At 45.0% G+C, this 23,215-nt stretch overlaps 2 protein-coding genes across 3 annotated transcripts in view; one reads left to right on the top strand and one right to left on the bottom strand.

Moving 5' to 3' along the window:
- The window catches only part of SLC35E2B (solute carrier family 35 member E2B), a 34,378-nt gene extending 31,462 nt beyond the window's left edge, over positions 1–2,916 (bottom strand). The window contains exon 1 of the mRNA XM_084651488.1: positions 2,897–2,916. The gene's annotated coding sequence lies outside the window, so the exon portion shown is untranslated. The remainder of the gene's footprint in view (positions 1–2,896) is intronic.
- Positions 2,642–21,977, top strand: LOC311532741 (uncharacterized protein). Of its 2 annotated transcripts, XM_084651489.1 has the most exons (9): positions 2,642–2,770; positions 3,829–3,925; positions 6,137–6,290; positions 10,827–10,972; positions 12,698–12,874; positions 13,715–13,831; positions 16,966–17,052; positions 20,200–20,347; positions 20,945–21,977. In XM_084651489.1, the coding sequence occupies exons 1-9, from the start codon at positions 2,751–2,753 to the stop codon at positions 20,974–20,976; spliced, it is 978 nt and encodes a 325-aa protein (XP_084507615.1). In that variant the 5' UTR covers positions 2,642–2,750; the 3' UTR covers positions 20,977–21,977. The 2 variants fall into 2 exon arrangements, with proteins under 2 accessions (XP_084507615.1, XP_084507616.1); XM_084651490.1 differs by lacking the exon at positions 13,715–13,831.
- The last annotated feature ends 1,238 nt before the right edge of the window (positions 21,978–23,215 follow it).

The following is a 23,215-nucleotide window of genomic DNA, read 5'->3' on the forward strand; positions in this document are numbered from 1 at the left end:
AAAATGTCAAGAGTATCTTCTATCACAACTGCAGTCAGGAAAGAATGTTATACTTTACAGGTCTGAGTGGGCAAATAATCTACTCAAGTCTTCTCAGTGATGATCAACATCTACAGAAGTGAAAACTAGAGGGTATTATTATTTCAATTTTGCACATTTAAAATGTCAATATAGACAATTTAGTAGTGTGGTTCAGAAAATAATTGGGTATGGCACAGCAACTGAAAAACACAATCATGCACCCTTTAATCTAAGTATATGTACATTGGTGATTCCAGGAGAAACAGACAAATGCTCAACATACAATTTTATGACAAACATTCAACAAAATGGGAAAAACAAATAGGAATTTCTAAAATTGCTAGTTCATTCTGAGAGCCAAAATTGGGGAGGCTACTAGAATCTGGCTAGTTTGTGACTGTGGAGAGGGGATAGTTGGTGTATTGTCTATTACTGGGTAGACAACATGTTCAAAGGAAGAAGATTTAGATTAGAGATAAACAAGAACTACATGTACAGGAAACAGAAATATCAAGTCAGAATTGGATACTTGGGTGCAAAACTCACTCAATTTGTTCTTCAAAGATTGAGAGTTCACTGCTCAGATTTTGGTCTAAACTATTTGACAAGACAAGTTTATTAATGAGAACAAAAAAGATAAGACCAACGTGAACTGATTTAAATAACTGATTTTAATCATTATTTAAACCAGAAAGCAGGAAATCTTGATTAAAATGACCTAGATCAGTTCATGGAGAATAGGTCCATCAATGGCTATTAGTCACAATGGCAGGGTTGGTGTCCCTAGCTTCTGTTAGGTCACTTGATGATTACCTGTTCTGTTCATTCTCTCTAGGGCACCTGGCACTAGCCACTGTTGGAAGACAGGATACTGGGCTACTTTGGTCTGATCCAGTATGGCCATTCTTATGTTCTTATCAGTCTTAACCTTGTTTTGCATTTGTACTTTTAATTATTTTCCTAAAGGAAGGTCGATTCTCATTGATTGGTTACCATTAAAACATCTGTGACTAAATATAGCCTTTACACTACATTTGCTGCTTTTTTTTGGCTAATCAGGAGGATAAACTATATATACACATTTATTTAAGCAATTACAGCATATACATCATAAGCAGCATTTCAAGACTCCAGTAATAAATATAATACTTCTGATAAAAATAGCAAAAATTGGCAACCTGCGCCATAAGGAAGGCTGAGGCTGAAGGACCAAGCTCTGGATTCCAGCCTTGCTGCGGAAAAGATCAAAAAATGCCTGAGAACGGGATATTATTGGTACCTGGGTAAAAAACACTGGCTTCCCTGCTCTGCAGAAAGATGGAGCACTTGATCTAACAGCTCTTTTCTCACTATCTTCTGTTAATTTATCTCAGTATTATTCTGCAGCAAAGACATGCTCAGAGAAGACATGGTTTGAAAGCTTCTTGATCTTGGTACATCACCAGCCAGAACTGTAACCAGCTCCTTTCAGGTCAGTGGAAATACATAATTTAATAAGCAGAAGCAAGTACTAATACAGCTGCCTGCACGGACAGAGGAGGTTACAGCAACATACTCAGTATACTCATGTCACTGAGCCTAGGCCAAAGGGTGTTTCTGCCCCCAGCATAGTCAAGCACTCCAGTTTTAATGCTCCAGTGTGCACTAGATCAGATCCTCATGGGGAAGATACCTGCATGTGACCACTTAATTATATTTATGTCACAATATATGGGGGGCAGTTTCACCCTCCAGGGACCCCTCTCCAGCACCAGCTTGGGTTGGGCTGTTCAGCCTCCAGGAGCCTCTCTCCAGCTGTTGCAGGGTCATCCTCCAGGGGCCCCTCTCCAGCACTACCTTGGGGGTGGGGTGTTCAGCCTCCGGGGGCCCCTCTCCAGCACTAGCTTCGGGGTGGGGGGGTTCAGCCTCCGGGGGCCCCTCTCCAGCACTACCTTGGGGGTGGGGGGGGGTTCAGCCTCCGGGGGCCCCTCTCCAGCACTACCTTGGGGGTGGGGGGTTCAGCCTCCGGGGGCCCCTCTCCAGCACTAGCTTCGGGGTGGGGGGGTTCAGCCTCCGGGGGCCCCTCTCCAGCACTACCTTGGGGGTGGGGGGGGTTCAGCCTCCGGGGGCCCCTCTCCAGCACTACCTTGGGGGTGGGGGGTTCAGCCTCCGGGGGTCCCTCTCCAGCACTACCTTGGGGGTGGGGGGGGTTCAGCCTCCGGGGGCCCCTCTCCAGCACTACCTTGGGGGTGGGGGGTTCAGCCTCCGGGGGTCCCTCTCCAGCACTACCTTGGGGGTGGGGGTTCAGCCTCCGGGGGCCCCTCTCCAGCACTACCTTGGGGGTGGGGGTTCAGCCTCCGGGGGCCCCTCTCCAGCACTACCTTGGGGGTGGGGGGGTTCAGCCTCCGGGGGCCCCTCTCCAGCACTACCTTGGGGGTGGGGGGGGTTCAGCCTCCGGGGGCCCCTCTCCAGCACTACCTTGGGGGTGGGGGGGGTTCAGCCTCCGGGGGCCCCTCTCCAGCACTACCTTGGGGGTGGGGGGTTCAGCCTCCAGGGGTCACTCTCGAGCTGCGGGGGGGGGAGGAAAATTCAGCGGCAGCCCAGCTACGGGTCGCGGGCGGGGGAAGTGACGTCTAGCCGGTTGCCAGGCCCCTCCCGGAAGCGCGCCGAGGACCCGGATGCCGAGCCCAGCCGCTGCAGCCATGTAGCCACCGTTACCGGCGCGAGGGGGGCGGAGTGTCGGCGCTGCCATGGAGCCGCTGGACAACAGGTAGGGGAGGGGCGGGGCCTGGTCCCAGCGGGGTCCCACCCCCGGGCTGCACCTTCGGGGGAGGGGAGTCGGGGACACCTTGTTGCCTGGGGGGGGGGAAAGGAGGAGTTCAGCCTCCCCCTCTACCTGTCACTGGTTGGTACAGTCCAGCCAGAAGGGCAGGAAGGGCTCCCTCCGGCCCACACCGTAAGTCCTCACTTCGGTCCGCTTGTGAACGGGGGCGGGGGGATGACATCATTGTGTCAGTGTGCAGCGCCCCCCCCTTCCCCACCGTCGACTCACGGCACTGCCCGGTGAGCTCATCCCACAGCGCTGGCTTCACCACCCGGCCCAGTGACGTCATGCATCTCTGCGCTGCCCTGCGATGAGGTTGCCTCGCTGCACGGCAACGTCACAGGCTCACTGCCCTGTGACATCATTGGAGCCCGGCCCTGACCCGCGACGTCGTTGCATCATCCCACTTGTCCCATGACATCACAGAGGCAACACGGACGATGACGCACATTGTCGATGACCGCCTGCTGCCCAGGTTCAGCGGTAGCCTAGACGCACTGCATCACGCCACTGAAGATGCCATCGCTTGGCCAGACGGCTGTGCACACACTAAATAAAGAACAGAGGCATTGTGGCACTACACTGCACTGTCACATCAGCGCACTACCAGCATCACATCCAGCCTTTCCCGTAACACATCGCTACTGCCCCAACCTCATGCTAGGCCAGAACGTGCCTGAGGATGTTGCATGAGGAAGGTGCTATGATGCAGCAGCACAAATGCACCCTGACCTCACGTTTTGCACGAAGATGTCACGGTGTGATGCATACCTCCAGTGGCATCCCCCTGCTAAAACTGGGCCATCCTGGAAAAATTGGGAGAGATGGCAACTGAACATCTGCAGCCACATCTCTTAAATAGGTACAGCTTGGCAACCTCATGAGGAGGTTGTAAGACCATGTTTACTAAATGCTTTGAGATGGTTGTACTCCTGTCTTTCCTTCCTGCAGAATATTGCTAATAAAACATATCTTAGTTCCACTCTTTTTTATTATCATTTAAGGGATCCTCTTTTTCCTCCACCTAATGAGACTGCAGATCTTCCACTGCCAAATTTAACACCAAGGCATCAAGAACTTATTCCTACTCCCTGTGGCCCTGTAAGTACCTGTACTATGTAATCTTGATTTAGAATATGTCATTTTAGTAATTTTACAGCAGAAAAGGGTCCATAACCCCTCAAGGAAAATCTCTTACAAACCATCTATAATATGTAATACTTTGGCTCTCTAAGAGGCCAGATGGGCTAGGTGTGTTAGCAGCATATTTAGCTCTTTTAAAGATTGACATGCAGCTGTAAATCGTTGTTAGAGGTGAGGGCAGCATGAAAATGCAGATCTAAAATGCGCACAATGGTATCATCTTTAGTGCCATTAATTACAGACACTATCAGGTTAAAATCACATTTTTAAAAACCCACACATTGCCTTTCATAGGTTACAAAAACAACTTAGATTATTAAAAAGGAAGGCATTTTTTAATGCTCTGTAATAAAAATAACTAGTCATTCCCTCTTTAATTTCTAGTCAGTTTCAGAGTTTTGTACTTGTATAACATTGGGTTGCAAGCACAGCAAGAGAATGTGTGTTTAAGACTTCTTCCTACTGGAATTTTAAAAGAAGCAAATGGGAAAAAAAAGTAGAAAATGAACCAGATTTGATCTAGAATTGCTCCCTTAAAAAAAGAAAAAAACAAAAACGAAACAGTAAAAGGTAGGGAGCATTGAAAACATGTCCACATTGTCAGTTGATTCTTTACTAGCCCAAAAGCAAAGTACCAGAAATGCCACAGTCCAATAGTTTAAACAGCTTGAACTGTATTACGTATGCCTGCATAGCTTTTGTTGTAAAAATCCAGAAGACAATAGACACAAATGGTTACTTTATATGTGGTCTCATTAGAAATTTTTAACTAATTACTTGTGTTCATAACTGGCAGAATATTTATGCTGTGAGGTTTTTGTATTTGCTGTTGCTGTGATCTATAAAGTGAAATCCATTATTACATATCACCCACTGTGAAGCAAATTCCATTATTTAACTCCAATGGGTATGTCCAGATGGAGATAAAAGCCCTGCAGCATGGTCGCGGCTGGCCCAGGTCACCCGACTCAGGCCACAGGGCTAAAAATTGTTATGTAGACATTTGAGCTTGGGCTAGGGCCCAAGCTCTAGGACCCTCCACCTTTGCGGGGTCTCAGACCCTGATCCCAAACATCTACACAGGAATTTTTCAGCCCCGGAATCCAAACCCTGCAAACCCAAATTAGCTGACCCAGGTCAGCTGCAGGTTTTTTATCCCCATATAGACATACCCACTGTGGCCAGTGTATTGCCAATGTACTTATGTACGTGCTTAATTTTAAGTATGTGCTGAAGTCCCATTGATGTCAGTGAGACTTGCACATGCTTACATGCTTTCCTGAATAGTGGTGATCTTAAGCATGTGCTTATGTGCTTTCCTGCACTGGGGGGTCTGTGTGAATAAATCCTAATATTTTAATGGAGAAATGTTACTGGTCTATGCAATAGATATTGTACAAAGGGAAAATGTAATAAATACAACCCTATCATATGCAGTAAACTAATATGTAGTAACCTCTTACTGTCATCAGTAAGGGAAAGTTACAAAATGAAACTGTGTGGCAACAATCATGTTCTGCTAAACCCTGTCTCCAGATGACTCATCCGCTCTATGTGCCTGTTAATATTTAAGTCTTTTTCGTGTTGCTAATGGCACAGAAAAATGAAGAACATTGTATCTGTATGGCATAGTTTCTCAGTAACTCAGCTGGATCTGAGGTTTTGGCTGCCCTGGGGAAGAGAGAAAATATGGCTCATTTACATTCTCTGGACACGGCTGAGGAATCTGAAGGATTCAGTTAATTTTCTAACAAAAGTTCTATAGCTAAAAACACTTTTTTGTGTCGATGGGGAAAATATCACTTGATATGTTTTAGTATGTGTATTTGTATGGGTCAAAACCTTGGATTTCAGAGGGTGGAGGGTAACAGCATTCTGGCCTTCTATTCAGGGCTACTAAGAGCAGAATTTGGCCCCTCTGGATAAACTTGAAAATTAATGATCAGGTCTAGGGATAGGAACTACTACACAACAAACTGGCCATCTCTGGTCCTGCATAGTTTTGGAGTAATTTCTTCCGTTCCATAGAGTTTCCCTTCACCTTTGTAAGTAATGCCCTGTAGTTAGAAAAGTATCATTTAAATAATTTAGTGTCATGCATTTTTTTTAGAAGTGTTAATGTTCTGATTTTAAAGAGACCTGTCTGAGTTTAAATATTTTCTATTCCAGATAAAACCTTGGTCAGAATTATCCTCTCCTGTCAAGATCTACTTCTGTGTAACTATCCTTTCTCTGTTGAGCGTAATAGGACTAACCACAGAGACCCTCTTTCGACAGACTCATGAAGATTTCACCATTTCTCTTATACAGTTAATTGGAGTTGGTAAGAAATGACCAGTTTCTGCACTTCAAAAATAGATGCACTAATTCATTATTTACTAATTTGGTAAAGAACACTCAGATTTTGGATTTTGTTCTAGTTGATATAATATACACATTGAACCTCAATATCTGCAGAGGCAGCATTACACAAGTTGAGGAGTGTACATGCTAGATACTTCTGTGGCAGTTGTTTTTTGGTGTTATTGTAGAAGGAAGATCGAGTGTCATGTAGAAAGCAGTTCTCTGAATAGCATAAAATAAACACTCTGGTTTTAGGATGTTTTGGCTTAGGACTGTTTTGCTGCTTCTGTTATTATTTGGTTAGTATAGTAGTTTCCCACTGAGCAACTGTACCAATGATTTCGGTTTTGGACAACTATCATTTTACTAGACCAAGTCCTCATCTGTGCCAGAGTGTACCTGTCAGCTCCGGTTTAAATTTCTTATGCTCTAACCCATCACGGAATTTGGGCAGGTCAACGTGCATAGTACTTCTGGTCATCCCTGGTCTCCTTTGAGTGATATCTGGTTCCAAAAGTGCCTTCTTCCACTGCAGGAAAACAAGCAGAGGCAGTTTGGTTCTTAAACATCAGAAAGTGCAGACCATCTCTCTGTGCCAACCCTTGAATAGTTCTTGTCCTTTTAGTTTAAATTGCTGCTCTATAGGAAATCCACAGATAAAATATTTCCAATGATCATAACTTCAATAGAAACCATACCTCACCTTTTGGGATACTCCCTAATTAAATCAAAATGAAGCTTCATTTGAAAATAAATAAAACAAAGGTGTGTGAGGAGGCCCTGGCATGTGGTACTAGCAGGTTTTGGCTGTTAGCTGGCCAACATAAGCCTAGGAAGAACTGCTCGTCTGTGTGGGAATCACACCTGGAGACTGAGAAGGGCAGCAGGTCTTCACGCTGGGTGTAAGCAATTGCTGCCAGCCGGCTTTGGTGTTGTCACCAAAACACAACGAAGGCCGTTGATGATGTTCCATATTCTCTAATTAACACACGCACAAACACATTAATTCATTCGGGAAAACTCTGCTCTGATTAGCAGCTTTTCACACAGGAATCATCAGTACAAGATAGAATTTTGGACACTAGTGCAGAGCACTAGTCCAGCCAATCCAGCATCCTGCCTCTGTTAGTGATAGAGTCTGAGTCTTCAGAGAAAGATGAAGAATCCCATAACATCCCAACCCAACTATGCAGTGTTACAGATGGGGATAGCGAGAGCATTCCTGACTCCAACCTGTTTTTTTCCTACCTCTTATGGTTGAGCGCAGAATACTAAGTTTTCTACTCTCCAGCCAGTAGGTGGAGACAGGAAATCTATCTATCTATGCATCTCTACCACCATGTTCACAACAAGAAAAAGAGGTGTATGTTAACACAGGTGACCAAATAGGATTTTAACACATTGCTTAAGACTCAACGTAGATAAGCCAAATTGCAGTTTTAACACATGAGCTGGTTGAGGTAATGGGAGAATGGGACTGGGACCAGGAACCAAAGGTGGGGAAGAGACGGGGCTGGAACAGGGACAGGTTGGAGGGGATGGGGCAGAAGAGGCCAAGCTTGGGTGGGGAATGGACAGAAGAGGCTATCCCCACTAGAGCACACTCTCTTTCAGAGGCTGGAAGGTAACCCAGGATTCCTTGAGTCTCACCACCTCTCAGCTGTCAGCAAATATCTGTAAAATCCACTGGCTAGATTTTTTTTCTTTTCAAGATCAGTCTCCTGCCCCCCTCCCCTTTTTTTAAAAAAAAAAATAAGATGAGAATCATCACATTTGTTCTTCCTGGTTTTGCTGGAGGACCTCTTGGAGGGCTCAGACATATGATCAGTGAGCTCTCACACTTCACCTTAATTGAAGGGGCAGATGTCTTGAATCTCTAACAAAGATGTCCTTTCTCTCAAATGTGCATGAAGCTTTGGAATTTAACATGTGCTAACAAGACTTGAGTTTTAAAAAGAGTCGGATTAAAATCCCTTTCCCTTTTAATTGGTCAGCTTTCATCTCTCACGGTAGCGTAGTTTCATTAGTTCTGTTATCACTATACAGTCTTCCACGGTGGACAAGAACTGAAGTTCTAATATAAACAAAAATATCAAGCAGAAACCACTTTTCTTTTTGACAAAAACATTTCACATAAACAAACATACAAACAAAAAATTCACAAGGCTAATTTTTCAGTTTTGCCACTTATTGTTAGTGGCCTTATTTACCATCAGCAAGAGTGAAAGAGGAACAGTCCATTGTTCATTTCCTGGGGTGGTTTGTCTGGGGAAGAACACGTATCTATAAAATTATGGTTACATTAGCTGGGAAACTCTGATGATGCTCCATCCACATGTCCCAAAGAGTCAGACCCACTCACATCCCACTGGTACTTGCTCACTCGATGTGGAGGGAAGGAGAGTTGGGCAGAAAGTCAGATGAATGAAATAGAGTGGGATCAGAGAAGCAAGTAGAACAGAGAACTGATTCTGATTCTCACAAAGGGAAGGTTTGTTCCTTTGTTCCAGTCTGGGCAGAAGGTGATGCAGAGATGAACAGAGACTATTGACTAAAAATCTTGGTGTTCTTTGGGGTGCCTCAACACAATTTCACCCTCAAGTATCTATCCTAGGGTGGTTCTTACCTGTTTTAGGGATTACTATAACATCGTTTTTCAAACTGGGGTGAGGTGCGATGAAGTTATCATGGGGGTGCCAGGACCCAAGGTGAAGGAGAACATCCCTGCATCCTTGCTACTTTCTGAGGAACAGGAACCAGCACCTCTCTGCTGGCAGGTGTGGCAGGAGCAGCCAGCACACAACGGGAGACCTGGAGGGAAGGGTTGGAGAGTAACCTACCCTCACAGTGTTTATTGCTGCCCCCCACACCCCCACCCCACTCAGCACATGCCTCAGATGCTAGGTTGGTGGCAGCAGGCAGTGGCGTGAGGAGCCAGGGTTCAGGATCCGCAGGAGATCAGGATTGTACTTGAAGAGGGAAGAAAGGATTTAATTTCCCAGAAACAATATTGTTTTGTATGGTGTGTCTGGGCCAACTGTTATTTTGGGGGACTCTGCACACCTACTCCTAATGTGGTTTATGAAACCGTTCCCCAGCAGTCATATTGCAATGCTTTTGTCTTCACTAGTCACATTTGCTTACAAATCTCATCTGGGAGCACTCCATCTCTCTCAAGGACTTTATCAACATTTGCCTGGGAGGTGGGGGATGAAGCCATTCTTTTTTTAACTGTTCATTGTCAGCCGTGCTAACTGTACTTCGCAGCTGTAATAGAGCACTAAGCCCTACTACGGTTGAAACCGGTCAAGGTTTGGGAGAGTGGACAGCAGGTGCTGTCATTGCCTGCATTGTTAGTTAACTGCATTGTGCTCCAGTTAGTTTTCTGCTTGTGAACGAACCATAAAGAAATACGTACCCCTTTTCTGTGTGGTGGAATTCTGCTGCATTGAAAACTATAGAGCTTTGTGTAAGCACATATCACTAACTGCATTTTCCCCATTCCTCGCCTGTGTCCTTGGGACTGGGGATATTTCTGAACGTGGGGATGGGGGAGAGATAGAAAAATGTGTGGTGTATGATGGCACCAGGCAGTCACCATATTCCATTTCCATGGGGTGTGAATCATGGATATGAGTCAGGAAGAAAAGGGCTCAGTGTATTTTGGGAATGGGGGTAGAGGACTATTGAAACTTGGGACCTGATACACACCCCTTACCCTAGCCATGCTACAGACTGGCACGGGTACAGGGCCATACCACAGCTTGAGGCATGTACTTACCCATACCCCTCAGCTATAAGTAGAGTTGCCAATTTGTTTGGATGTATACCTGGAGGTTTCATCACTTCACATCATCTTTCATTAAAGATTAATCTTTAATTCCTAGAGACACCAGGACAATCCTGTAGGGTTGGCAACCCTAGGTATAAACTAGCTTATTTGTCCTCTACTTGCCTTCAGACACTTGCTTCTGTGACCAATAGGGGGGTTATTTATGACACAATCATGCACATAGACGTGTGTACAGTTGCTAGTATAGATGTACCCTAATGTTTCAACCCAGCACAGAAGTTGACATTAGACTGCTGTCAAATCTGTTTGTCTACCTTTCGCAATAGTCTATCCATTAAGGCTTGAGAGCTATCCCATAATGTACTTAGCCAGTTGAACAGTGCTGTAAACATGTGTGTGTGTGAGCGTGTGTGGTTAATTCCTTGCCATCCATAGAATTATTGCTCTCTCATTAATTACTTCCACTAGGAAGGTTAAATGATTTCCCTTGCTTTTCTTTAACACACACACACAAATCAAATACTATTTCATAGAAGCTGCTAATTGGTTGAGGGAGTTGATAAGGTAATATTTGTCAGATGGAGTATGAAAGGCAAGCCAAAAAATGGATCTCATAAGTTGTGTGTTAAACACATTGTGTCATCTGCATCAGGGGTCAAGAACATATGCCCCTTGTGTGTTCTCAGTCCGAGGTGGTTACTGACCTGTCTTTCTCCTTCTCAGTGTTCTGCGTCTACTATGTAACCAGAGGGATCCTGCAGGAGAATCGCCAAGAGCTCATTGTCTTCGTTCTCTCCATCTTGCTGGTGATGTTTCGATCCATTGTCAACTTCACACTTGTCTCTGCTCAACAAAAGCCAAATGTCCTGGTCAGCATCTCAGTTTCATTCTCTTTGCTTTTCTCTAAATACTGACTTTGAAGATCTTAGGAAAGTAAAGAATCCTGCGAATGTGGTAAGACAGCTGACATGGGGAAAGTCAGGCATCTTATTCCATAGAGTTTTCGGTGTTCTTATAGAAGTTGTGGAAGTTTGATTATCAGAGATGGCAAATTTCTTTCTCTCTGTTCAAGTAGTTTTGTGGTTCTCATCATGGGAGTATCTGAGTGCAGCACAAACATCAATGGATTTTACCTCACAACACTCCCTCTGAAGTAGGGAACTACTATCTTCACGTTACAGATGGGTACTGGCACAGAGCAGGTTAAGTGAGTTGCCTAAGATAGGAAGTCTGAGCTAGGAATTGAATGCAGGTCTCCTGAGCCCCTAGCCAACAACCCAAACATTCCTACCATTATGTTCAGTGGGAAAAGCAATAATTTTGCCATGCTGGAAAGTTGCAGTGTCTGTTGGAAAACAAATGGCTGGTGGGGCTTGTAGTTTTGTTCTAATGGCTTGTTTACACAGCAATTTACTGCACTGCAAGCCAGGGTTACAGCAAATCCACCCTCACTGCACTGTAGCAGTGTCCACACAGGATATTAGTGTGTGGCAAACTGGTGCGCTGTAGATTCACAGCTTGGCTTGCAGCGCAGTACCTTGACATGTAGACAAAGCCCTATGTTATTATAAGCAAATAGGGTGCAGGATTTGGAGCTAAGCTGCATCCTTCACACACCTGTCACACCCAGACTGTCCTTCTAGGTACTCCTTCCCCCTTATTTGCATGCTATCCTCCGGGATGGGAAAGAGGTTCCTTCCTCCAGAGTGACACTGAAATATGAACTCTAGCAGGGAGGAACACTGCAGAAAATAAGCTAACAAGATTAAAGCAGCATAGGATTGGCCTGCTCAGTTTACATAGCAATGGCTCATTCAATTCCTGGTACTTATTGGCAGTGAACAGAATCTTGGGGCTTACCAGGGGAAAGGCATCAAGGAAATGCTGATTAATTTAATGTACAAACCCCAGCTATCTGCCTGTATGGTAAACAAGAACCAGGAAGGAGATGAAAACAAAGCTATGTTTATTGATTCCAGCCAAAAAAGAAGTTTCAGACTCAGGTGAAAAAAACATGGTATTAAAATTAAACTGCTTTTCCCATAGAAACCAGTAGGAAAGATTCTCTCCATCTCAGCCAATTAGACATTTTACTTGGTAACTCCCATGAAGTAAACTCAAAGCCAGCCACTGCCAAAGAAAGGTTGGCCCTTTACAGCTATTTCTTTGATATGTAAAATAAAAATCAAGCATACCATTGCAGTGATGTTATGTTTGAATATCCAAGTTAGGGAATGCAAAGGTTAAGGTATAAATCTCCCACACTGAAGGTAGCGTATGATAAGTTGCACCTTAAACATCATAATTACATTAATGTACAGTAATCCATTACATCAAATGGCCAGAATTTTAGCTTTATGAAGGCATAATCAATGCCAGCTTCTATTCTAGCAGTACATCTTATGTGAAGTTAACTGCTATGTTAGAACTTTTGCATTTGCATGGAACCTGATTTCCTTGTTCCTGGTCCCTGCGATTTTCAGCAACAACAAATGAATATTAAATGTTGTCCCCATTTTTTGAAGATTAACCCGACTGTAGTGTGGTCAGTCCAGGTGTGCCATTGTAACTCTCTTGCTTTCCTTTCTCATCAGGCCCGCTTTATTCTGATCCTCTTGGTTGGATCCTTTGACGTAATCTGCGCCATCATCCTCATTCAGAGTCAAAGCATGATGGCCTTCCGAGTGGGCGGGGCTCTGGAAAGCCTCCAATCTCAGTATTTTATGCTGAATCTCTGTTTTTCCATGTTGACCTTTGATCTTCAGGCGCAGGTATTAATACATTCTACATTGCTTCTCTCTCCCACTAATATTGACCACAACTTGGAATTGGACTAGTGTATGTAAGAGGCAACTGCAAGCCAGGTCTTCCAGGATCTCACCAATTGACTTACTGTGTGATCATCTCTAAAATTTTCCTAGTAATGCTTACCTCCCTAAGTATCCTTCATAGGGAAAAATGGCTAAACCCCATAAAAATAGACCTAAAAAATATTTTCTCATTGTCCTGCCAGACAAAACAGAAGCAGAATCTTATTAGGAAGTCAGTTTGCCTGGAAGACCAGTGATTTCCAGAAGTACTGAAACTCGACTGTTTCAGTTTCCTAACATAGGAAAGGGAGGATAACACAATAACTTTACAGAGTCAAGCTTCCTGCTTCTGTAGCATCCCAACTGCTACCTACACTTGGGAACAGGACACTGAAGTATGAGAGAATCACATTTTGATAAAGAACTTGATGTAGCAGAGCAGTCAGGTCAAGATGCCAACCTGAAACTACAGATATGTAAAGTGAACCACAGAGGCCTATTTGGAGAGAGATTGTACTTCAATACCTGAGCTACTTTGTTACCTATACTTTCACCTGGGAACACATATTGCTGCCCTCCCTGTTCTTTTGCTGGGCTGATACATTGGTAGGGTATAGTATATGCCCTTGTCTCCTCTGTTTGGTGCTGGCTCAGTTTTCTTAAGAGAGAAATCTTGCCTTTTAAACTCTGCCCTTTTGTCGTTGCTGAGAGTTTGTGCCATCTCTTTGGACGCTGCTTGTTTGTGGGCATACACAGTTTAAAACCTGAAATTTCACTCAACTTCTGCCTCTCACTTCTCAGCTCTGCCTTTGTGCCCTGCTGCTAAGGAGTCTGCATGTAATCACCCTCTTGCATAGCATCATCCTAGCAATTGGCGTCTTCTGGGCTTGCCTGAAAGTAACAGTTGGCATCATCGCAGTGAGTGTGAACCTCAGAGTGACTCCATGAACTTTGTAATGGGATGTGAACTCCTTGGAGAATGGGTTATCAATCTGGGTTGCAAATACATGAGAGGAGGTCACTACCACTCCACCCTTCCCATACTGCTGAATCGGAGGTGGGGTCCTGGCTGGACAGGAGGGAGACCCGGGGGAAGGGGACTGGGGCGAGTCCCAGTATGGAGACAGAAAAGAAGCATTAGAGGGCCCTGTTTAAACGTAAATGACTATATTAAGATTGAAAATAAGGGCTTGTGAATTTAAAATTTTGTATTTGATCTTACTCAGGCAAAACTTCCATTGAAATCTTTGGGTGCTCAAGTAGGGAGTGCAGGATTAGAAGCAAAGTAGGTTAACCTCCTTTTGTCTGATACCCCAGGGAAGCATTAGGTGCGATTCAGATGCATTGAGTGTTTTCAGTTTGCTTCAACACTCATGGAAATTCTTAACAGCTGAAGGATAGTTTTATTCTGATATTAAATATATGCTCCTGGATGCCTGCAGTTGGTTTGTTTCCTTGCCCAGCTACACAGAACTAGCCAGAAGCAGGGGACTTTTACAATACTACTTCCTTCTAGGTAATATGTCACATGAAATCAACCCTCACTGGTAACCTAGTTGTAACAGTCGTAGCCTCCTCTTCCTCCTATTGCTGGGAAATAATAGTACAAGCCACCTTAAGTGTTGAGGCCGGGAAGTCAGGTAGTGCAACTCCTGTCTGCACTCCCACTAGCAGCTCCCCACATACCTTTGTAAAGTGTTAGATCTCTGACCCCCATTAGATCCCTGTAGACAGACAGCTGGGGAAGTGGGAGAGGCAGCAAGATAGCATCACTTTTCCTCAGTGACCGGAAGTGCACAGCCACCGATTTGTTTTTCCACCACCACCTGCCAGCCAGTCCTCAGAAACCACCTGGCCTCAGCAAGTAGCCTGCAGAAATCTCTTGGGCCTCCGAGTCACCCGGAGAGGGTGAGCATTAGGACAGTCACTCCCTAATTAGATGGAAAGCTCTGTCCTCACACACACACAGGCCCTACACTGAGGCAGTGCAAGGCTGGGTATCTGTACATTAGTAACAGCAAATGCTCTAGTGGACCATCTGTCTTCTTAGCCTGCTCGGAGCCCTGTCTACACTACAGCTACCTCTGGTGGCACGGCACTGCAGGGGTAACAGTGCTGAATGCCAGCCCCATTGTCCCCCAGTGCAGACACAGCCTTGCACTGCTCAGGAATAAGAGAGCCAGTACTCATGGTGTAACTAAACACCTGGTATATTTAAAGGAATAAAAGGGCAATATCTCAGTGCTACATCTTGCCAGCCTGTGGCACACACTGCTGCAGAGGTCAAAGACAGGGCAGCTAGATTTTAGAAGGGCTAGAGTGTTTCCCAATCAGATCCTTGTAGTTCTGCATTCAAAGGTAGGGGCACAATTCCATCTTGGGCTTTGGGGCATAGGTTCATTGCTACAGGGTCAGGAAGGGGACTCCCTCCCCAGCCCCACAAGCTTCTACACGAATCTACAAGAGGTGTAAAAGCTTTAACAACAATAACCTGGAAGTGCCCCACACAACATGGTCCTGTCTAGAACCTGAGGGACCTCAATTCCACTCCAGCCCTTCCAAAACACCCCCCTGCCTCCATTCCTTTACTGACAGTTACCCCCATCTCACCAGGTTTGGACCTTTATCCTGCTCTTATTTATTCATCTCATCTCCCTTTTCCTCTCCTGATATTTCTTTCTAGTTCCATGGTTTAGTCTGTTGTCCACCCCCATCTCTTTTTCTCCCTCCTTGTCATTTTCTAGTCTCTCTGTTTCCAGTTCTGTTCTTCCTGTTATGCTTCCCAATCTCCCCCATCCTCTTTCTACAGCCCTCGTTCATTGCTACTGCCATAGACAGTGCAGGGAGCATAGCACCACCCAGCGGAGGGGAGAGAACACAGGGCCAGAAGTAGGTGCCACAGCGAATCAGGCATATCCCCCATGAAGGGTTTGGCACCCCCAACTTTTGAATCCTTGCTATAGAGTTTCAGGTACTGACCACTGCTGGAGGCAAGATCCTGGGCTTGATGGACCTGTGGTCTGGTCTGTCCAAACGTGGTAAATCCTGTGGGGACAGTTGTTCCAGACAGGTGCATGGGTCCTCTGTGACTCAGCACTTTCTCCTCTCTTTGGTCAGAGCTACTGTTCTGGTTGAGGAGGGCCAGAGGCCAGTCCTGGGTAGGGTGCTCACTCAGGTGTGATGTGCATTGCACCCTTCCTCTTTCCCTAACCCTGCGCCTGAGCAGAGACAGAAATCACTTTGTCCAAGTTAGACTTTTTTGCCACTCTCTCAGCTCCCTGAATTTAGTCTTCAGTGACTTTCTTTCCCTCCAGGGAGAAAAAGATTGTCCACACCCTGCACTTTTCAGTCTGCAAGCTAGGTAAACATTAATGTTGTTGGAGCAACTCAGGGTGTTGAGAGGAGAGAATGATTTTGAGGCACGTTAAGCAAACACCAGCTTCCAGGGAATTGTCCTCTAGTGAAAAGCTGGTGGCTTCTCCATTTAAACTAGCTGTCAGCCCCATGGGGAGCTTTACAAGGCTGAATGAATTGAAATTCAGGGCAGTGGAGGGTGAGTAGACTGGCTCAAACCAGACAATAGTCAGAACTACACTTTCCTCATACAGCCGGGCAAACATGCTTCAGTTCTGACCTGCACTATCACCGGTCACACCAGTCCCTGTTCCCTCTCAAACAGAGAGCCTCCATCTGTGTGTGGTGAGGAAGGCGAGCAGAGACTAGAGGGCAACAACTGAGACTTGCCCCTATGGGTACAGCAATGAAAGACCAATACATTAAACATTCTGACTCACTGAGCCCCTCTAACTCTGGTCAAGGGCAGGGGGCTAGTTTTGTGCAGAAGTCTTAATTAATCTAGACAGTTTGATGTTGGGTGGAGGCAAGGGGACAATTAAGGCATATGTCCATTCCTGCTAAGGTGCAGCCCTGAGTGAGGGGCAGGAGGGGACTCCCAGAGCTGAGTTAGACCACAGATTGGAACCAGCCATATGCCTCTTCGAAGTCGTCAGCATCCAGTTTTAAAGCTGCTTGTATCCGATTTTATCTTACAGATTTTAAAAGAGTTAAAACCTCTGGTCTGGATTTTTCTGAGTCAGAACATACCAGAAGTGGCTAATCTCATCTACCTGCTCTACATGGTAACTCGTCAAGTGTTTGTTGATCTAAAATAAGTCTGGGGACAAATTTTTACATATTGCTGGGTCCTTGTGACAAAGCTCTACCCCCACACATGCACAATCCGACTCCTGTTAAGGCAGCAGGAGTTGTGCATGTAGCCACAGCTCCCACTGAAATGATTGAGAGCTGCAGGCATGCCGTACCCTTCAGAATCAGGACCATAATATTTATCTGCTAGCCAGAGAAAACACCCAGTGTGATGTTGCTCTTGAGTTGATTGCATACAGGGAGTGGCACTGGCAGTCTCTCCCACCGTCACAGGAACAATTAGGGAAAGGAGGCAGAAATCCCCTAGCACAAGATATGCAGCTGTTGATAACACCACCCATCCTCCCTCAAGAGGTCTCTCAGCATACAAGCAGCTTCTAGCCCAGCTGCAGGCCCTCAGGGTCAGAGTGTGCTGAAGATATCCCTAGGCAGCGCAACCGCCACCCTTTCTTCCAGACACAGCTAAGACAGCATAGACACAGCAAACTGAAATGCTCTGCATCTCACGTACGTTTCCAAGGTGCTTCTCACTAAGCTGTCTCCGCCCGTCCGCACCATTTGTGCGAGGAGAGAGGAGGTAGAAGATGAGCAAAAGTCATTTCCAGAGAATCAAAAATGAAGGATTTTATTCGATGTCCGTTCCCGCATCTGGCAGCTTCCCTCCTGATACACAAGTGACAACAGCTCAGGGAAAGTCAAATCCACTTGCACTTCTGCGTTGCCATGGTCAACCTGCAACAATCTTATCTTAGCAAGAGAGCCCGCCAGTGGAAAGCATTAACAAACAACAAGTCTCCAGATAGGAAAGTTAGAGGGAACAGAAGTTACCTCAAAATAATTCATCTGAAGACCTCAGAGTGCTTCACAAACATCAGTGACCCTAGGAAATCCCTACTAGCAATCAGAAAAGGAGTACTTGTGGCACCTTAGAGACTAACAAATTTATTTGAGCATGAAATGCAGCCACCTTCCTTCCCCCCCCCCCCGCCCCGCCCCATAACAGTTTGACAGAAAGTGAAGAATGCAGCATAATCAACTGAAACCACCAGGGAATTTTTATACACAGAATTGAATCACTTGAGTTGGAATTTGGTCAGAATCTTGCTTGTACATCTCAGCTGGGCAACCCCTAGCACCGTGCTGGGACACTAATTCACTTCGGACTCAAAGGGAAGAGTGCACCAGCATCCCTAAGACCACTTCCTGCACCCCTCAATTTTGGTAGAGGGTATTAACCCTCCTGGTTATTAATCTCCTGGTATTAACATGCCCAGTCCTATGCAGCATGAGAGCTGAGTAGCTTACAGCCCCCAACTGGGACAGCTACACGACATGATAAAAAAATGTTTTTAATTGAAAATAACCATTCTGCCTTCACTCTGTGCTCCAGTCCCATTCAAACAAGGCAGTGACAGAATTTCACTCAAAATCATAAATCCTCATAGCAAGCAAAGTGTGGGGAGGAGAGGGAGGGGAGAGAAAGCTTGTTATAACTTGTTAAATCACTAACAAAAATCCAACTACACCAACATACTGCTTTGTAAGTGCCTAACCTTGGATGCTACGTACAAAGCTTGTCCAAGGAAAGCGTGGCAGAGGGTGCAGTTGGGCTGTGTGATTCTTGCACTATTTGGACTTTTCTGCTAAGTCATTATTGAGTTTGCAATATCAGAGCCAGATTAGCTAATGAGATAAGGAATGTTTGCTTGAAAAATTCACAGCAGTGCCCTGCCCAAGAAAGGGTTTGAGATGATGTGTTGGGACGCTATAGTAAGAACATAAGAATGGTCATACTGGGTCAGACTAAAGATCCATCTAGCCCAGTATCCTGTCTTCCGACAATGGCCAGTGCCAGGTGCCCAGAGGGAATGAACAGAACAGGTAATCATCAAGTGATCCATCCCCTGTCGCCCATTCCCAGCTTCTAGCAAACAAAGTAAAGGTGAATAACTAAGAAAATTGGTTGTGTAGGAGCCCAGAGATTTTAGGGTTTTGAGGGATTCGGTGTGTGACCAAAGCTGTTTCTTAATAGTTCTAAGTAGGTTAATGCTGGAAAGGCAGCAGGGACTACTGCGCATGGAACCATTTCATAGGCAATGGTTGGAAGACCCCATTGCTGATTTAAGTAGAAGCACTGGGGAAACAGAAGCTAGAAAGGGAAAGTGATTCCTGAAATAAGCTGTTTATGTAGGCAGATGCTAATAAAAACCTGCAAGGCTAAAGAAAGATCTGTCAGCCTACTAGGAGAGTCATAAAGAGAGCGTCCTTACCATTCATGGCAACATCAGTGCAGTGAAAGCCATGTAAAATCAGCTTTATCCCCAAACCCACAATGGAGAGAGGTAACTGGACGAGAGGGTCCTGGGTGTCTTGTGCCTGATCTGGCTAATCTTTCAGTTTAGGGAGATCTTGTTTTCACATAGCTTTAATAATGCTATTAGTACCAGGCATAAGGCAGTTTGGTTGCCATTCTGTATCAGATCAGTGTGTGGTTTTGTGTGATGGGATCAGGCTGGAACAAGGCAAGGATAAAGAGATGAGTGGGGGAACGTGTTGGCGTTAAAGGACACCTCAAGGGGAGGGAACAGACTCCAAGCTGGAATGTTCAGGGGCCTGAATAAGACGGGTGCAGCAGAACTTGAGAAAAGGGAAATGTTTGTTTCTCCTTCATTTTTTAATATAGTACCAGTGAAAGGGGCAATAGTGTTAGCCATGGAGACTGAAGCACTGCCTATTTACAAAACAGGTACAGCACAGGAAGCAATATGGAAAATTTCCTACCACTATTCCTCCGCCCTGCCCTACAGGGATCACTGCTGTAGCAAAAAGTCTCCCTAGCCCGTTAACTCTAGTCATTCTTCACAGACTACTAACAAGCTGCTGGTTGGGATAGTTTTTGTGATCTCTTGGGGTTGGATTAGGGAATCATTGTGTAACCAACACAAAACCAGAAGAAGAAACCCAACCACATGTCATAAATTCAGCTCCCTCCTTGGCATCCACATGGCTGCCTCTCCACATCCCTGTTTTGGCGGATTGACGGCTCATTACATTCTATGGCAGCAGGTTTCTGTCAATGCTTTAAGTGCTGATTGTTTGGTCTCTCCATTTTTCCTCAGGTTTTAAGTGACTGGGGCCAGGGAACGTCCTACGCCCTGGAAGCTGCCGTCTTCATTGGCTCCTGCATCTCCGTGGCAATAAAATCTGTTCTGTTCTGGGCACTGCTCCATGTCTATCGCAGCTTTGGGCAGGGGCTGAGAGAGAGAAGTGAGTTTCTAAGAGTATAAACTGGCCCATGCAAGATGACTGCCGTCTGTAGCATTTCAGCCACAATCAAGCAGGGAGTTTGGCAGGCAGGAAAGGAGATTTGGAACAACTGAGTTTTATGACAATAGACAGACCCTTAACTACAGCAGATGCTTCTGTAGCCTCTAAATTTTCTGACCTGGCCATAGGCTCCTCAGCTCCTGCAGGGCAGTGCGTGACACGTCCTCTTCATAAAAGTAACGTCAGTCAAAGTTGTCTCTTAGCCTAGGCTGCAGTGGGCACCCGTGTGGAGAGCAGCCTTATGTAAGATTTAATTCATGCATCTAGACTAAACAATCAGGCACTTTTTATTTTCATAGTGCTTTCCAAACCTGCTGAACCTCACAGCACCTCAAGAGGGGCAGCTTAACAGCAGGAAAAACGGAGGCACAGAATGAAGGGACTTACTGGAGTAATTGGCGCTGCTGGGATTTGAACTCGCACACTTCCATGGCCCACTCTTGTGCTTAACCACCCAGCCCCTCTCATACATCTTTTCTATGACAGTACTAGAAGGTGTCTCTGACAATGACCTTCCTTTTCCTTTCTCCTCCACAGTGTTTTCTTCCTATGGAAGGATTGACTCCTGAGGGGCAGCAACCCTGTTCGGTCCCATTTGGTGCTCTTATAAGTGAAACCACAGTGGGAAGGATCCCATCCTTCAACCTACAAAGCATGAGACGGGGTCCATTTCACTGGGGGTTTATTCAGAAAACTCAGCCCAACATGGGGAATTCAAGCACCTTGCTGCTTTGGTCCTACCATTTCACAGTTTCGTCTCTACACGTTCCGTAGTTTGCGTTGTGCTTTCTCAGGTCCATATGTCCAAGCAGTTGTGGCTGTGCAGCGAACTCTTTCCAGAGCCCCCTCTGCTTTCCAGACCAACGCCACCCCTTCCATTCCACCCTTGCTCCTGCTGACAGGATAGCACATCTGGCATTTTATTTCAAATGGCTGCAAGGACCACCACTTTGTGACCAAAGGCCAATAAGACGTGCATGTGAGCGGAGGTTTTACTTATTTACCACCATAGTGGAGATTAATTGCAGAGAGTTTAAAAGCAGAGCAGCAGACTGCTGTCTTCTGGCTCTCACACAGACCACCGAGACTCGGGTTTTCTGACTGAGCAGTGAGGCATAAGCGTGGATTGGCCTGCCATAGTTTCCCAGTGTGGTGTGCAGCATTGTCACCAGTAGGACCACTGTGCATGAACCATCCTCCATGCACTACTGCAGATAGTAAATTGTTTTTTTTTTTTTTTTAAAAAACAAGATGTTTATATAATTGTTACACATCCCCTGGCTTCTGATATAGCTGTGGAATTGCTTGTACCATAACAGCATGGGTAGGCCTCTTGCTCCTCAACTGTTTTCTTAAATTGGAATATTTATTTTTTTAAATCCAACTAAAAAGTAGTTTGCAAAACAAACTCAGATTAACTAAATCTGACTGTGTGAGTGTCTAATAAATGTGCCCTGTCATAACTGAGATTGATGGTTACATTAAGCCTTTAATACTGTAAAAAAGTTTGATATATTAATTGGAAGCTTTTGTTACTGGCTTTGTATTTTTCAATAAAGCGTAAACACAGTTTGGGGGTGGAGAGTGGTTTTACTAAGGTTGTCAGCATGGTAACTTGCAGGGGAATCCATCATATGGACTATGGATTGGAGCTACAACTGCAGTTTTTGTGTTGTGGGCAGAGATTCAGTTGGGGGGCTGATATTAGAAATCATGGATTAAGTGCTGAGAGTAAGTAGCTAGTGTAATATTTTGCATTTTTATGTATCATTTCTTACATCAGATGCTTTCAAAACATTTGAAAAATTAATCCTCTCTGTACTCCTGTGAGGTGGAAGTACATCCACTTCAGAGCTGAAGAAATGGAAGCAGATAAGTCAAATGATTTGTCTGAGGTCACACAGCACATAAGTGGCAGCATCAGGAGCGAACAAGGGAGTTCTGTCTCTGCCCCAAGCCATTGGACAAATACATTGGCTTCACTTCACTAAGACAAAATATTTTTACTTTTATGAATTGTTGCAGAAATGCAGAAGGTCAATGAGATTTGCTCAATATATTTTTTGAAATAAGCAAACTTGCCCTGGCTCTGTCCTCAGCAGACACCGTATGGTATTTGCAATATTTCTGCTGTGCAGCTGAGCTCTGCCAGAATGTTGTTTCAGTTAAAAAAAATGGACACCTTGCGAATATGTCCTTATTATTTACTATTCCTCTCTCACATCATCCTCCTAACAATGTGATAGCAGAAATGGTTTTATAACTAGAAGTAACAGCTGTGACCACACACAAGCATTAATCTAGAAAGCAAAAGTATGTTATACCTCAGGGAATTAACCTTCACCATTTAAGAAAAAAAGGTTCTTATCCCTGACTGAGGTCTTGTTGAACTCCTCTGGCAGTCTCTGTTGCATTTCACATTGAACTCATTTAAAAACAAACTTACTTAAGAGCAACAAGCTACCTATTGAGTTCATTTTAAAAGCACATTAACAGCCCCATGGATGTTTAATTCTTTAGTTACCAGCTCAGCATAACTGTCAACAGTAATATCTGAGCAATAAGAGGTTCTGTTAAAGCTAAGTTTGCTAGTGAATTCAGTGCATGTGCAAGTGAGGGACAAGTAGGGTTGGCTGAATCATGCAAGTTTCCCCACATACAGTTACGCCAGTGCATTGGAGTCATGATCTGCAGCACACCCAGTTATACCAATCCTGCGCACCTGTCACCAGCTCAGCCAACACCCTCCAAGCCTGACCTGCAACACTTTCCATCACGTCCCAAATATTCCAGATTGAATCATTATAG

The sequence above is a fragment of the Lepidochelys olivacea genome (genome assembly GCF_965140295.1).
Source record: "Lepidochelys olivacea isolate rLepOli2 genome assembly, chromosome: 18".
Lineage (NCBI taxonomy): Eukaryota > Metazoa > Chordata > Testudines > Cheloniidae > Lepidochelys > Lepidochelys olivacea.